The sequence below is a fragment of the Neodiprion lecontei genome, chromosome 2 (assembly GCF_021901455.1).
Source record: "Neodiprion lecontei isolate iyNeoLeco1 chromosome 2, iyNeoLeco1.1, whole genome shotgun sequence".
NCBI lineage: Eukaryota > Metazoa > Arthropoda > Insecta > Hymenoptera > Diprionidae > Neodiprion > Neodiprion lecontei.
Genome location: NC_060261.1, coordinates 14,324,159 through 14,339,715, shown reverse-complemented (window position 1 = coordinate 14,339,715; position 15,557 = coordinate 14,324,159). Strand labels below are relative to the sequence as shown.

The 15,557-nt window shown below is 40.0% G+C and overlaps 2 protein-coding genes across 8 annotated transcripts in view; one reads left to right on the top strand and one right to left on the bottom strand.

Moving 5' to 3' along the window:
- Positions 1-15,557, top strand: part of LOC107227835 — an 80,743-nt gene that overhangs the window by 50,722 nt on the left and 14,464 nt on the right. The window lies entirely within an intron of this gene.
- On the bottom strand, positions 619-5,566 carry LOC124293073 (B-cell CLL/lymphoma 6 member B protein). Of its 2 annotated transcripts, none has more exons than XM_046732257.1 (3): positions 4,329-5,566; positions 2,836-3,187; positions 619-1,855 (listed from the first exon to the last, which is right to left on the bottom strand). In XM_046732257.1, the coding sequence occupies exons 1-3, from the start codon at positions 4,597-4,599 to the stop codon at positions 1,084-1,086; spliced, it is 1,395 nt and encodes a 464-aa protein (XP_046588213.1). In that variant the 5' UTR covers positions 4,600-5,566; the 3' UTR covers positions 619-1,083. The 2 variants fall into 2 exon arrangements, with proteins under 2 accessions (XP_046588213.1, XP_046588214.1); XM_046732258.1 differs by having other exon boundaries at positions 619-1,852.

The following is a 15,557-nucleotide window of genomic DNA, read 5'->3' as shown; positions in this document are numbered from 1 at the left end:
AAACTTTTTGCCAAACAAAGATTCTGTCCGATAAAAGGACGCGTTTATTTGTCGACGCGTACTGTCGTTCTGACATCACCGGTTAGAGTGTCGAAAAATTACAACATATAATTTTATTTTGAAAACGTGGGCTCTTCGCTTTTTTCTTGCCTTGGCGGTGAAAAATGGATGGTGATCCAACAGTTTTCAATAACACTGTAACTTATGTGTGATACGTTCTGCAAGTATGTTACTCGATACGTTGTCTGAGGATGTGTAACTTTATTTGTATTGATTCTGTGAGCGGCACACTGATTATTTCATTTTCACGTATGTATTTACTAATTCTCAGGGGATTACTCTTTGAACACCGTTGACGGTTGCCGCGTGTTTGAGCGACAAGCTGACGCGTTAACACCCCGAACGTCACATCTTGTTGTTTTCTGTCAGACATCGCCAATTTCGCATCATCATATACATTTTATGTACACGGATTATTCGTGAAATAAATAATGGAGTAACATTGGGGGCAAAGAAAGTACGTCTATTTCCCTCGAAATACGTAAACACACCGCTGCCGTTTCTTTATATTTCGATTATATGTGATAATTGTCAAATTTATATTCAGAAGGGGTAATTTACACGATACAGTTATTTATTGATAATCGTCAAATTGGTAGATATAGATACAGCAATGCCAGGTGTTTAATGTGCAGTGTCTGTAAACACCGAATAATGCTTTCTATTATATACGCACTTTCATCCCTTAATCGTACTTCTTACCACTCTGCGTTCGTATTTACAATTTTATTTATTTATTTTCCGCTTCGTTTAATTATTCGTAACGTGACAACAACATTTCTTATTGGCTAATCGTTGATACGAGGGTTACGTAAACATAAAATACACGTACGTACCTATAACGATACCTATAATACGAAATTGCACTTTTAAAGCATATTCCGTCGAAATACGATAACGTTTTTTTTTTTTTTTTTTAATTCAGACCATAATAATGATATAGGTATATGTATGTATAGTATATATTCAATACTTAATATATTCCTTAGCTTGTGTAACAGAATCGGACAATCATCGAACAATTTACTGTGACAGTTTACTGTTGAAATTGTTTGCATTCGACTCGTCGCTTCCGCTCTGATTGTCGTCGCTCCCGTGACACAGCTTGCGATGCTTATGAACGAAATAATAGCTTGGAAATTTACTTCCGCATATCTTGCACGGGTAATATTGTACGTTTAAATCGAGCAGGCGAACCTCCCGTCGACGGCCGCTTGTTTGCCCGTCGCCGTTAGCGGGGTGCAAATGCCGTCTCGCGTGTTTCTGATAACAATACTGGGACTTGAAGGTGTGCCTGCAGTAGCCGCAGGTGTAATGCCCCGCCTCGTTTGGGACGCTGTTTGCAATCCCCTGGATCCCTTCCTCCACATCGCATACGTTCTCGTCGTTTTCGCCAACCGTTTCGATTTCGCAGACGCGTTGCTGCTGCTGCTGCTGCTGCTGCAATCCTGTGCAGGAATCTTCGCCGTTATCGTTTCCCGAATAATTGACGTTCAGAACTCGGTGAAAACGCACAGGACCGTCGCAGCAAGCGATATCTATAACGACGTTCGATCCGGAACCGTTACCCTGCGGATCGCTTGACGTTCTTTGGCACTTTCTTCCTCGAGCCGGCTCCGAGTCCGTAACAGAAATTTTCTCAGCGCTGCCTGCTGGACTCGGTGATCTTTGACCTCGGGGCGTCCTGGATATGTTTTCACTCCTGCGGGACGCATCCGGGGTCAGTGATCTCGCAGGGGATCGCGGTATCTGCTGCGAGGTTGACGGCTTCGGAGAAACGGATTTTTCACCGCTGCTGGACGGAGGCCAGAGACAAACCTTGGTTAGAATTGTTCATTTTGTTTTCTTTAATCTATGATTGGAAATGGACATGGCGACGCTTTGACAACTGGTAGCAAAAGGATGCGGTATTCTAACTGCAGGTCCATATTTCATTTTAAAAGACTTCTTTCATCGCATTTTTTACAGTTTATTAATCTCATCTGAAGAAACTAGAGCCTTGAAGCTTGCACTAAGTCGGTTGTAGTTTTGTATTCGCGCAATTGTCCTAAAACCATCTGCTGTCAGCCCAGTTCTCGGCGTCATATTGTTTAGCCTCACTTCCACATCTGTTTTCAATACCTTGAGATAAAAATACTTGACATTCGTTTCTCTGAACGCATACTTTGACAGAAAAATTGACGTATAACGTAAGAAGTATCCCCTTTTTTGTATGTAGAGTGAGTACATCTTTTTCACCCCTACAAGTATCTACAATTATAGTATTGGGTTGGCAAATGAATAGCGTTTTTACAATTTAGGAAGTGTTTGCAAAAGTTGTCTGTGATAGATACTTGATACAAGAATGCTTGAACAATAATGTTGGATGTAACATGAAATTTTGGTACATTTTGATACCTATTCGGAAATGTTACCCAGAATTCGCTATGCAAACATTGTGCATTGTGTGTAAATATTTGATCTTAACAAGATATGATATTGGTAGAAAATTTTGGTGGAATAGGTTTATAAGATTTGCCTTAAAATTGCAATAGTGTTATTCTTGTATCCCAATTTCTCGGTTATTACCAACGGCATAAAACGAGCCGCCGAACAGTGATTTCTATAAAGAAAATTAGTTGTAAAAAATGAACTATTCTCTAGGACACAATGCTAATGAATCTATAATATTGCCTCGTCGATTATTGGACACATATGACAGTATCCTTCAAACAAAGCCAAAGAAACAGATTGTAAACTAGTAAATAAAGTGGAAAAACGCACACAGCTGCTTACTTGTAGTTTGAATTCACGTTGTGCGACTCGCGAGATATTGGCGTTGGCATGCCGGATATCGAAACTGCTGCAGGAACTCCTAGAGTTGGCAAGGGAAGCGTTCCCGACGAGTAGAGGCTCGCGGGTGGAGGCCAGCAAAGCGGGGGCCCAACAACGCGACTAGGCACGGGCCTGAGGACCCCACCTGCCACGGGGGGCGCTCTTAGCTTCAGTAAAGCGGCCCTGCACTGATCGAGGGCCCCTGGCATGTGGAGAAGGTGCGTTGCTAGCAGAACGCTGTAAATGTTGTCCAGGGTGACTTCCAACCGGCCGGTGTACATGTAGTTCAAAAGGGGCGCGAACGCCTCGCCACCTGAGGACATCATCATTATTGTTGATTTTTATGGCTGGAAATAAGTTCACAAAATCAGGATACTTTGGATGTAAAAGTTCACGTTACAGTTTAGATGATACAAGGCTGGAAATTTATAAATCGAATTTCAGTTACTTTTTTCGGTTTTGGTTTTTTCTACTCGATTATTTTGTTTGTTTTCTTTTTCGTTCTTTGAGTTCGGAAAACCTTATATCAGAGTTTAGAATTAGCTCAGTTTATGATTTGATATCGCGGAAACAGTTTTTTTTTGTTTTTTTTTCGAAGGTGATTTTTATTGCGTGACGTTTTCAATTCGAAATTGAAACCGATGCGCGTAGCCTCACAAGTCTATTGTTGTTTATGTAAAGAGCAGATTGATATACACAAGAATTTCGTTGTTTTTGAGTATATTGAGTATGGGCCGTTCCGCACAAAATTTGCATGATCAAACCCTCACTGTGTTCAATTTCATTTGCTATTTGTGACGTTGTTCTAGGTCGAGATTATTAATTTTTAATTTTGAAGATTAAAAAGCTCTGACCGCTTGCGACGTAGAATTAAAAAATAACTTGCGAGTTCTCAAAATCTTTGTCGCTTCGAGAAATAAAAAATACGTATAACACTCCATTCACAGCGATGAAACATCGGAAATGACGACGGATTGAATTGAAAATGACGAGGATTTAAATATGTAAATATCACGTGAAATGCCCTCATTATGCATACCGTGACAATTATTTATTTCGAATCACTTTCTATGCGATAATTTTTACCATAAAATATATTACTTAATTACTTTGAGGAGATAAATTTATTCCAGGTTCGATTTTTTATTTTTTTTTTTTTTGCTTCAGGAACGAACAACTATTCATTTTTCGTTTTATGTATGTTTTGAGTGCGGTTAATGCTTAAGTGTAGATGCATTTTTGTCTCATATCGGTCTCACTCAATAGTAACTTACTTTGCTTGAAAAGTCACTGCAAACACTTACTTCAACCTGTGGTATTATAGTACAAGCCTGCGAGGACAGCGGTAATTAGAGAATAAATCGACTCGACTGTACACCGCATTGTGGAAAAAGTTTTCCACCGAACAGATTAATGATATAATTCATGACGACTAAAAACTGACGAATCATTACCGACTGAAGAGACAGACAACGATGCTACGCTTGTTGCGGCTGTTGTTCCCGGTGCGACATTCGACGATGTTGCGAGAAGCGCCTTCAGGTATCCGCTGTGAGCAGCCAAGACGCTTCTGTGAGCGACGAATTGATGCTCACCATCATTCCCAACTCTGATCAGTGTATCGGGGGGCGACAAGCCGATCGCTGGGCCGACAGGGGCACTCGATCGAGTTTCCAACGGATTGCAACTCTCGCTGCCAAACCAGGCTCTGTACAGGTTGTACATTTTACGATCAAATTGGCTTTGCAGAGTTTCTATTAACGTCAGCTTCGCGTTAACGATGTTTTTTCGACATCTATCGACGCTTCTCTTCCGTCGTCGAAAAGTAAAAACACCCGTGTATTTAACCACTGGAAGATTTCATTCCTTAATGGGGTCAGTCGATTTTCATGGTTTTATACGGTAATTCCATGGGGTCATAGTTCAGCTGAAAACGATTTCGCGTGATTACTGAACGAACCATTTCGTTAGATAGATTTGCGGTGGATAAATATTTTCGTTGCACACGTGGTAGGTCATTCCTATGGAATCAAGTACATGTGTGATTGCCGATGTCTGTGGAACGTTGCATCAACAGTAGACTCTGATAATGTGATTGTACATCACAGGACGAAGCAAACGGTGTAAATAATTTTTATCATCTCAATTTCGAGAAGTGGAAACGAAACCGCTTCATCATTTCACGATTTATTAAACTTTGATCCAAAGCATGTCGTCCAATACAGTTGTACTACAACTGATTGACGTAATATGTAGTTTTCTCCTTGCTCGGTGATTGCAGCTTCAAGAATACGTTGAGAAACTCGAACTGTTTTTATCCAGCTTTGTAATAAGTGAACCAACGAATCAACTAAAAACCGCTAATGATCTAAAATCGGTAGATTAGAATAATCAAGACACTTTTCAACCTCCTGGGCTACTTTACTTTTATCCTTTTTATCGACGCTTGTTTTAAATCGCGGGAAATAGGGCCACTTTTATAAATTTTCGTTTTCCGTTCACGTCGATTACCTGCGAGATATTTTACGATTCACCGCAGTTGTACGATGAAATTTCTTGGGCGATATAATATCACCGCAAGTAGGAGCTGTTCGAAATTTAAAAACAATGACGTGAACACCAATTCCATAAGAGGAAATTATCAAATAACGAGCAATGACAGCGTCGCGATGCCGCGCGTCTGTGATTTGAACGCCCGGACTATATAACGAACTGTCGGCTGCTGGGGGTGGCTACCCCCAAACTCCCACTCCTACAGCTTGTCAAGAACCGCCCCCAAGTGCCGGAGATTGGCTGTTTCGGAACCACATGGTCTTTGGCTGCGCTTAAAACCGCTGAACGTAGGCGCTAATACGCGCGGTGCATGAGAATTATTTCTACTCTGTATAGATGTATACTAAGCTCGTATTAGTCTAATACGTGGTTTGTACGATACGGTCTTCGTTTCTTGCGTACAAGTGACGCGATACTAAAAATATTTGCTCTGGAATTCAGGGGAAACTGCTAATCATATAATGGTCATGTATTCTCTAGTAATGCCACTGTTGAATCGTTTCACCTTCTATTCGATACTTAGGTGATAACTTTCTTTATTTCTTTCGACGGTTGAGGAGGTCAGTTGACCAAAAATCGATACTTATTATTGATTTTATTACGAGATAGTCGGACATTAAGAATTTATCATATTGATTTACGTGTGAACTACGAAGATCTCTGGAAAAATGCAGAAATCGAAGATAACGGAATTATCAAGAAAGTCGAAAATATTGATGCTTCGTTTCAAACTGCTTCAAAATGGGTTAAAATCTGGCAGATACCGTCGATTTCGCTTTAAAGCTGATTGATTTTAGTCGGAATACTATTTTCAACAAAGTCGCTGAAACACATTTTCTCTCATTTTCTGTAGTAATTGGGGTGTTTAACGTTGCCCACATGACGAAAGAAGTCTTTCGGTGAATTTGAAGAAAATACTCTTTCGAATAGAATGAGCCAGCGTAGAGTAATCGAATCTAACGGATCTAACAGATTTTAAACATTTTGATTCTATTTGAAGGGAAGCATCGATACCTAAACTTTTGTTTATAATTGCAGTATTTTATATTCATCTTTTTTTAAAAAAGGAATCGTAATTTTTTTCAATTTGATAAGTACTCAATGTATGGCTATGGATCGTAATATCATCAATGACACGTATCGATATTAGGCAAACCAACTTTCTTCGTTAACGAGGCGAACATTATGCCATACGGACAATGTTGTTATCCACAATTGAATAATGCTCCAACGCTATCCAACAAATATTGCGTCTACAGAGAGAAAGCTTTTATAATATGTCTGCGAAGTAATAGTGAATAGAATCCAATGTATACCGCTCGATAGGAACGTATGTAAAAAAACGCGTCTTTACTATACCTATACTTATCGCGTGAACTGAATAATCGTGATTGATTTTGTAGTTTTTGTTTTACGATCCAAACAAATGAAGGTAATGCAAATTTCAAATTTTTTTTCGTCTTCAAAAATTGTACAAAGTTTGTTTAGATGTCAATAAATATAATGTAAAAAGTAGGATAAATTTTATTTCAATGTTTTGCATTAAAAAAATACCCTAAAAGAAAACCTTTAAAAAAACAGTCTTCATACTAGACGAACCCCTTAATGAAACTAAACTACATTTTTTCACATGTATCCTGTAATATTACAGGTACTTTCCGTTGCACCGTGATATTTCGCGCTGTACAGCATGGAAAAAGAATGGGAGGATTATGTCTACAATCCGTACACATGGATATAAAGAGAAACACACAAAGTGTATACCTACCAACTGCCTTATCAAGCTTGAGCAGTAGCTTGCCTTTCTCAGGCTATGCCTCTGATGTTTTTTCATCAAATTAACCGCAGACGTCAAGAGTTCCTCTTTCCCTCTATATACCTGCATATATGAATTATACGTTCTTCGGTTTATTTACATTGCGCGATATCATTTATATTTCATGTTGCGTCGAGACTCGTGAGCCGTGGGCTGTGCAGCAGCGCCTCCGTGCTACGTTCCATATTTCGTTTCCATTTCGTTTTCATCACTTCTCTCGTCTCGTTTCGCTCGCCGTCGACGAGTGAGGTAAATCGAGCTTCTCACTCTTTGCCACTCCGCAAACAGAAGTTATATTTTCATCATGTTATTTATGTATATTGTAAACGATATACCGCAGATCATGGGAAGGTGGGTGTTATTCGCTTTCACATTCAATATTTTGACAAAAATCTTTTACCGCCAGTCGAAGAACCCACCCAAGTTTGCTGCACTTCCGTGATTCCGATGATCTATAATTTCCCAATGTTTCATTCTTGATGCACGCCGTTTTCCTGGGCTCTGGGAAATTACAGCAAGTCGACCGGTCCTCTTGATTTATTAATTTGATTCCCCCTTCGCTCAAGATGAATCAGACAGAGCTTTTTAATCACGTAGATCAAGCAGCAGTGATGGCTGAATTGCGGAGGTTAAATACCCGCTCGGTGCGTTCGTCGACTTATAACCGTGCGCTTTGCGATCTGCATATTCTATACTCTGCCGATTGAAAAATAATCAAAGACAGAAGGTTTCATTGATCGGTGATAAATTCATCTTTAGACTAATCGCAGTCGAATATGAAATATTTATCACCCACCACATGCAGAAAGCGGTGTGAATTATAAGGACTTCGATAATGCTGCTTACTTGTCTCATGATTTCACTTGTAACTACTTGATATCAAGTTGTGTCTACCATGGAATAATGAGTCGATCGGTGCCCTTAAAGCCCTATACAACCTACGAATGTATTAGCCATGCATGAAGGATCAAGAAATCAGCAATCAATCGGTGTCTCTTGGGGATGAGCAGCAAGAAAAAGGATAAAAATTTCTTACTTGAGAAGAACACGTCGCGTTGAACGCGTGGTGCAATACACTATAACAATAACAACAAAGGATTGTAAAGGGTCGTCGAAAGGAGAAATTTAAGAAGGGGTAAAGGAGAGAAAGAAATGAATAGGAAATCATGGCAGGGTTTTTACGTTTCGAGACTCGGATCTCAGGGGAAATGCGCATAGCAGGTGCTGTTATGTACTTCGGTTTACGTCATGGTGCCGATGATTTCGATGTCACATTGAACAATCAATTAATCGCAAAGTGACCACATAGATTTAAAAAAAAACGAGAATGAACATTTTCAGTTCTGAATTTGATAGCTCTTGGACGAATTTGAGAGTGGATATACTCTTTCTTTCATCTTTTTAAATCGGCAAATTATATAAGATATACTTATTCAAGTATGTTGTAACGATCAGTCGAAAGTGTTGATCATATTGTTGCAAATAAAATTCCCAGTAGCGCGTGTAAAACCGTTATCTGGATTAGGTATTGTATTACTGTAACAGAGTCTGGACTGTAATACATCAGTATAAAACAGAAAATCCAATTAATGGAAACAAAAAAAAAAAATCATATTTTCACTATGAAACTTATTTGAGGGTTTCCAAATTAAACACCATATATATTCATGTTTTGTTTTTGAGATATCTTTTAAACGGGCAATTGCGAAGCAATTAAAACAAAATTTGTAAGGTTTATTAGGGGTTATACCGTCGCAGGAAAAATCTTTGGTGATAATAAAAAATGTCATGGGCAACTGTCATGGGGTATGGTTATGGTTTTCAAGAAACAGAGCGGGGGAGGGGAAAAAGCTGAGCACCGAGCCTGTGAAGCCTCGGAGGAGAGCTGTGTTGGAGCTGAACAAACACTTTTCGCGATATTACAAGGAGAGCTTCGGTCGAGGATCACCCTCTTTGCCCCCCGCCACCCCCACGCAGCCGCGCCGTGATCCTCTAGAGATTTGATATACAGGGTGGTCCACTCAAGAGGAATTACTCGATTTATATCCACGTTGTTTGATGAGAGCGTGGTACATCTTTTAAAATTAGTAAACAGATAGTTGCGATGAAACGTTTTCCTATAGATGATTCTTACTTTATTTTTAGTGAATTTTTTCGAAGGTTATTTTCACATTGATAGGTATTATAACTCGTTGAGACAGATCAGCGTAGTTTTTACGACAGATTTTTTTGAACAACGAAATGTCGAAATTACTAAGAAATCATATGAAAGTATGAGATATTTATATCACATGTGGGGTTAATTACTATGGAAAAATGACGTACGGCACTGATCAAGATTCTAAAGATTACAAGTTCGTTTCAGAGCATACAGAGATTGTAAAGAGATGGCCAAAATTACGCAGATTACAAAGATTACAATTGGTTTGTCGAAATTACAAGGAGATTAGTTGGATTACAAATATTACAGAAATTATAAGGATTAGAAGGGATTGCAGAAGTTGGAGAGATGGGGAAAGCAATGCAGATGTTACTTGTAAAATACAAAGATTACAAGAGATTGAAATGAACTACAAAAATGAGACATAGATCAAAATTATGTCAAGAATTTCAAGGTCTTAAAAAATAACGTGAAGGATCGAAAGGTGTAACGAATGATTACAAAAAATTACAGCAATTACAAGTGATTATATGAGATTACAAGAGATTGCAAGATCAGACAAGATTATGGTCGCATGTACATCAGACCATTAAAACAGTGATTAACCCCTCGTATACAATCCTCTAAAATGGTGTCCCAGATACGTCTCGTCTCGTGAATTTGAGACCAAGCCAATTGAAGTCGGAGTACCGGATGGCCTGTCATCGCGTGAAAGCCAAAGCACTGGTCTAATAATCGAGAGCAGGTGTTCTAGGGTCACGTTGGTCAACCCTTCGCGTACCCCTTCATGTCTCTCATATCTGCACAGCATGGTTGGGCTGATTGTGAGCACGAGGTGTGCACAGTTGCCTAGCACGCGTTTAAACTCATTGTCAGCGACATCGTGGGGAATGGCAGTAATCGAATGATCCAACTCGAGTGGACCACTCTGTATACACGCGTATATAACCCTGTATATTATATCGCTTGGTTTTCGTAACCACTCTGATCTTACCCTCATCTCGTTTGAATCTTTTCAACGTCGCGTCATCTCCAGATTGCCGACAGTGTTTGTTTATACTTTCAACGGAGATCCCCGTGTTCGCGCATTTTAAGTGGCACCTAATTTCGCAAAAGCATGAAGAATCTAAACGCGTGATTAAGTCCTGCCCCTCGGAAAGGTAGTTCTTAAATAGAAAGCCAGGAGTAAAAACTAACAGCTAGCGTGAAAGAGCAATGGATTGCGGAGTATAAAAATTGTCACACCTACATGCAGTAAGAGGTGTATCTTACTGACTTTTGGCCAATGATTTTCCAGCATTAAACCCGCTCGTTTTATTCATTTTTCATCTACAAGTTATTATATTAAACAAAGAACGGAGAAAATTCTAATCGCAAAGAAGGTACGGTTACATTGGTTCCATCCTCGATTGTTTTATAAAAAAAATTCTCTCTGCTGTTACAAGCAATTATGACGAATCGTCCATCCCCTTACAACCGCTCAGGCTTCGGGGGATGGAAATATTGAATCGGGGAAACGAACTGGGAGCGACGTGCAGAGCTCTCAGTCCGCGGGTTGGGTCGGAATTGGAGGGAATGGGCTCGGATGGAGTGAGTAGGAGCTAATTAGCGTCTTGATTTACTTAATCCCAATTAATGCCTCTGCTATCCCTGTACCTTCGCGTTAGCTTTGCACTGCGGGTATGAGGATAGACACAGGGGTGGATTTAGGAATGCAAACAGTGGCTCTTGGCGTGAATATCCGTTCGTGGTACAACGTTCTACACCATCTATTGTACGTGTTACGCGGTGTGCACGCGAACGTACACGTATTAGATTTCGTACGTATCGGTTTATTTCGTGGATATGTTTCACGGGCAATTTAACACAAGGTATATGCATTCATGCAATTCGGGGTACATTTCACCGATCGACATTTTGTCTCGTGGATCAAAACTGGTCGGAGAGTGCCAAGCAGTCCGGTTCGGTCAATCGGATAAGACAAAAATGTATCTTAAATTGTATAAATATAGGTGGATTTACCCTATGATAAATTTTAATAACTGCGTATAATCTATAGTTTATAGTTTAATCATACTAGCATTTGTCTGTATAAAAGTTATGCATGCATGTGTAGGTCGACGATTGTGTTGTGATCCCTTTGCACAGGTGAATTAAATTTTATATACCGTCACTCTCGTTAGTTTGCTGGACATGAATGCGGCCCGTTGTACACTTCCAATTGAAACACCTTAGTACGTGTTACAATACTACGAGGAAAAAGATATACAGACGTATGGTGCTGTACTGGATGGATTGTGTGAGTAGAAAAACGGCCATTTAAAATTTGTATGCGCGTCATTGCAATTACGATTGCAAGCCGACGGGTTTCCCCGGTTGCACTCGGCTTTGCATGCGACCGCGTCGATGGCACGAGAATCGCGAAAGGGGGGTGAACAGATCTCTTGGGATGGGGAGAATTGACAGATGCTACTTGCACAACGCGGCAGTAATATCAACCGCAATGTCGAGTCCAACAGCCGCGTGTCTACCTGTCGGGTAGCCACTAATTCTACAATGATCCTGCACCGTGCAGCAACACAGTGTGCGTGCCTGTGTCGATTGCATGTGAGGCCCCAATACCGTACCATGTGTGCGTTAAGCATATACCGAAGCGTTGCCGCCGAACGATACGTACGTAAGTAAGTGCAGAATCCTTGTCGAACAATTGATTTTTATTCGTCCCTCGTATAGCTTTCAGAGTTGGCGCGATACACGGATTTTACATAATGGGTCAAGTTGTACCGTGGAGTTTTTTGTGAAACTCACCGCTCGACGCTAGCAGATAGTTTACAGAAGCTGTACTTTGAATATCTATAAGCGGTACAAAATGTAGCTTTGGTTATGTGTGAAACTTGCCGCTAAGCGCTGGTGAATAGGCGACCGAAGCTACAGTTTGAATATTCAACGACACAAATGTCAGCTTCGGTTACTTGGTATACTTATTGCTAAATATCAGCAAATAGGCAACTAAAGCTACATTTTTCATATGCAACGACGCGGAATGTAGTTTCGGATGCCTGTTAAATTTGTCGCTCGGCGCTAGCGAGTAGCCACTTGTGAATAAGCAACCAAAGCTACATTTTTAACTTGAGTGACAAAAATGTAGCTTCGTTTGCTTGTTAGATTTCCTGCTAAAGCCCAGCAAATAGGCAGCCGAAGTTACATATCGAATATGCGATTATTTAGCGACAAAAATGTAGCTTCGGTTGCTTGATAAATTTGCTGCTAAACATCAGTAAATGGGTAACCAAAGCTACATTTCAAATATGCAGCGACACAAAATGTAGCTTCTGTTGCTTGTGAAACTTGTCACTCAGTCTTAGGGAATAGGGAACCAAAGCTACATTTTGAATATCGAGCTACAGAAATACAGCTTCGATTGCTTGGAAAACTCGCCTGCTGCAAGCCAGCAAACAAGGAATCGAAGCCATATTTTGAATGTGTTCGACGTAAGATACAGCGATACAAACTGTAGCTTCAGTTGCCTATTTAATGACATTCAGCGGAGAGATTCGTCGAAAATTGATATTTATTTCCGGCTCAACGATCAGTACACGATGCCGTATTTACTGCTCTAGTCATCTTTGGATTCGAGGGGTCGAAAAATTTTTGACATGCCGTCGAGTTCATAGATGCAATGGGTACACATATATATATATATATACACACACGATCTTCAAGGTGGGTTCGTTGATCTCGTACACAATCTACGTTCAGCTCGCGTGGCCTGGAGTTACTGCGGGCTTGTTTGCTTTTAATCATTTTTGATTTGCCTCGGCAAAACTGACAACACAAATCTCATAAATATATAAAAAGCTACGTCATAGCCTACGGCTTTTTAAGGCTGGTTTGTTCTCCTCTTCCACCTCTTCCCTCGATCATCGCGCGATGAAAAGATCCAAAGATTATAATAATTCAGTGCTACGTATAAAGTTCTAATAATCAAAACTCCCTGAGCATTTGCCCCACGGTTATTGGCGCAGATAACCCGTCGTATCAACCCTCCGTATTATCTATAATATATGATATATTGTACGCGACTGTGCTTACACGCCATTTCACGCATGATAGTAGGTGGTGTGCCTACTATCCTGGTTTACTTGCCCTCTCGCAACACCATACGGTATATCAAACGAACAAAGAGAATTCTTTATCACGTACCGTATTACGGGAACGGTCGGCTAAACTCCGGGATGTCCGATTAGCGTACACTCAATCCCCTGGATGAAGCAAGCTGCCTCTACAGGGTGTCCTGTAACTCACGGATAGTAAGTCCGATGCGATGTTGTGCATAAAAAATGATCAAGGATGGTAAATCGTGAGTGGTAATTTTTTAGCGCGCACGTTAACACAACTTATAATATCATGCAACAATTTTACCCATTCATGACTTACATTTTTTATCGTGACTCGAAATATGATAGAAGAAATTTGTGTAGAAGCAGCGATAGTTATATCCATACAAGTGATCACAGTTTAATTTCTTTTATGAGAAATCTAACTACCATTATTCGCTAAATGCAATGATATCCTGGAATGATGTCGCAATGCAATGATACAACGATTTACCGCTCTTGTAATGTTGAAAATAATCGAAAGTTTTCATCCTACGATAGAAGGTTAATTTTCCACTTGTACTTAATATAAAGCCGGCATTGAACTCGCCTCGTTATAAAACATTCAAAGCACATCAAGCCCTTTCGCCTCCCTTTCACCCTCGCGGGCTCTTCGCCGTGGAGAGGCTAGCTTAATTAGCGCGATCTCGAGCCTGCAGCTCTTGCGCTGTCTGCACATTTATCTTTCAAGCTGAATTTTGCCGCTCCGTCCCTTCTTTACCTTGTCCTCTCTCGTTCTACAACGCTTTCCCTGTAGCTTTTGTCTCGTTAGAGTTAATTTCGAACTTTACCTTATTTTTCACAATGTTGGTTGTCAGTTTTCAATTCGAGATTCGGAGGACCATCATGTTCAAATCGCGATACAGTCCCAGGCGGAATTGGAAGGCTGTCAATCAGTGTCCCTGCTGCAGCAGCAGCGTACGGCCGAAGTTTCACATGCGGCGGCTCTGCCATCATTTCAGCCGTAATTTGTACAAATGGTTCAAGAAATTCGAACCGTCACGCGACTTTGACGAGTTCCATGACGTTTGTCGGACTGTTGATACGATTGGAAATATTTCCAATTAAGACCCCCCTTTTTTTAATATACAGGGTGAGAAGGTACCTTTGTTACATCATAGTAATCAATTGAACTGGTTGTTGAAACTCGACAAATATGAAACAGAACTCTAAAAGGCGAACGTTGCCTGCGTATATTAATGACGACGAGTCAGGTATCTGTGCCCTAGTAGCATTGACTTCAGTTGAAAAAATTTGAGAATACTCTGTGGGAAGTCTTTCTACAGAGTTAGTACAGAATCTGCCCTGATGGCGATTTTTTACCACCTGAGAACAGACTTGAGAGAGATTTTGGTTAATGCAGATTCTAACGTCAGATCCGCAGTGAAATATGGAAGTAGACGCATTGAATGTAGGTAGACTTAACTCAGAATGCTACTAGGGTGGTTATAGTGTTACTAAGAATTAATGAATTCACAGTTTTTCTCTCTTTTTCCGAGCAAAATGAAACTCCAGAACATCGGCAGGCAAGCGAGAACTTTTTAATTGGCCTCCCTTAATTAGTTAACCAGACCCTCTGTAATTATTCTGTTTCCCACCGTTTCGTATGTATGCTAACGGCGCTCTGATTAGCGCTGTTTGTTTAATGCTGTAATGAATAAATAAACCCACGCCGAATAACTTCTATCTGGCGTTTATTTAGCAAATCCGACGTATATATAAAACATTACGGATAATTCGGATGACGAAAATGCACAGGATTTACAATACATATATTATACCGAATACCACATTCGATCTATCAATGTTTTTCTTGTTTGTTCTATTGCCACGATTTCAAAATTTATATTGTAACTATTTTTCATGATTATTTCAATTCAATAATACACATAGCAACTTGTAGTTAGATAGATAGGTACATAAAAAATCATACCAAGTGGCTCATAGTATTGAGTAAATTCGGAAAGGTGTTTATTTATAATTAGAATTTATTTTT

Excerpts from the sequence above, each read along its gene's own strand:
- LOC124293073 (XM_046732257.1), bottom strand. The coding sequence starts at position 4,599 with ATGTACAACCTGTACAGAGCCTGGTTTGGCAGCGAGAGTTGCAATCCG. Across the intron at positions 3,188-4,328 it reads GTTGTCTGTCTCTTCAGTCG|GTGGCGAGGCGTTCGCGCCC; the intron begins GTAATGATTCGT and ends TGATGTCCTCAG. Across the intron at positions 1,856-2,835 it reads AACGTGAATTCAAACTACAA|CAGCGGTGAAAAATCCGTTT; the intron begins GTAAGCAGCTGT and ends GCCTCCGTCCAG.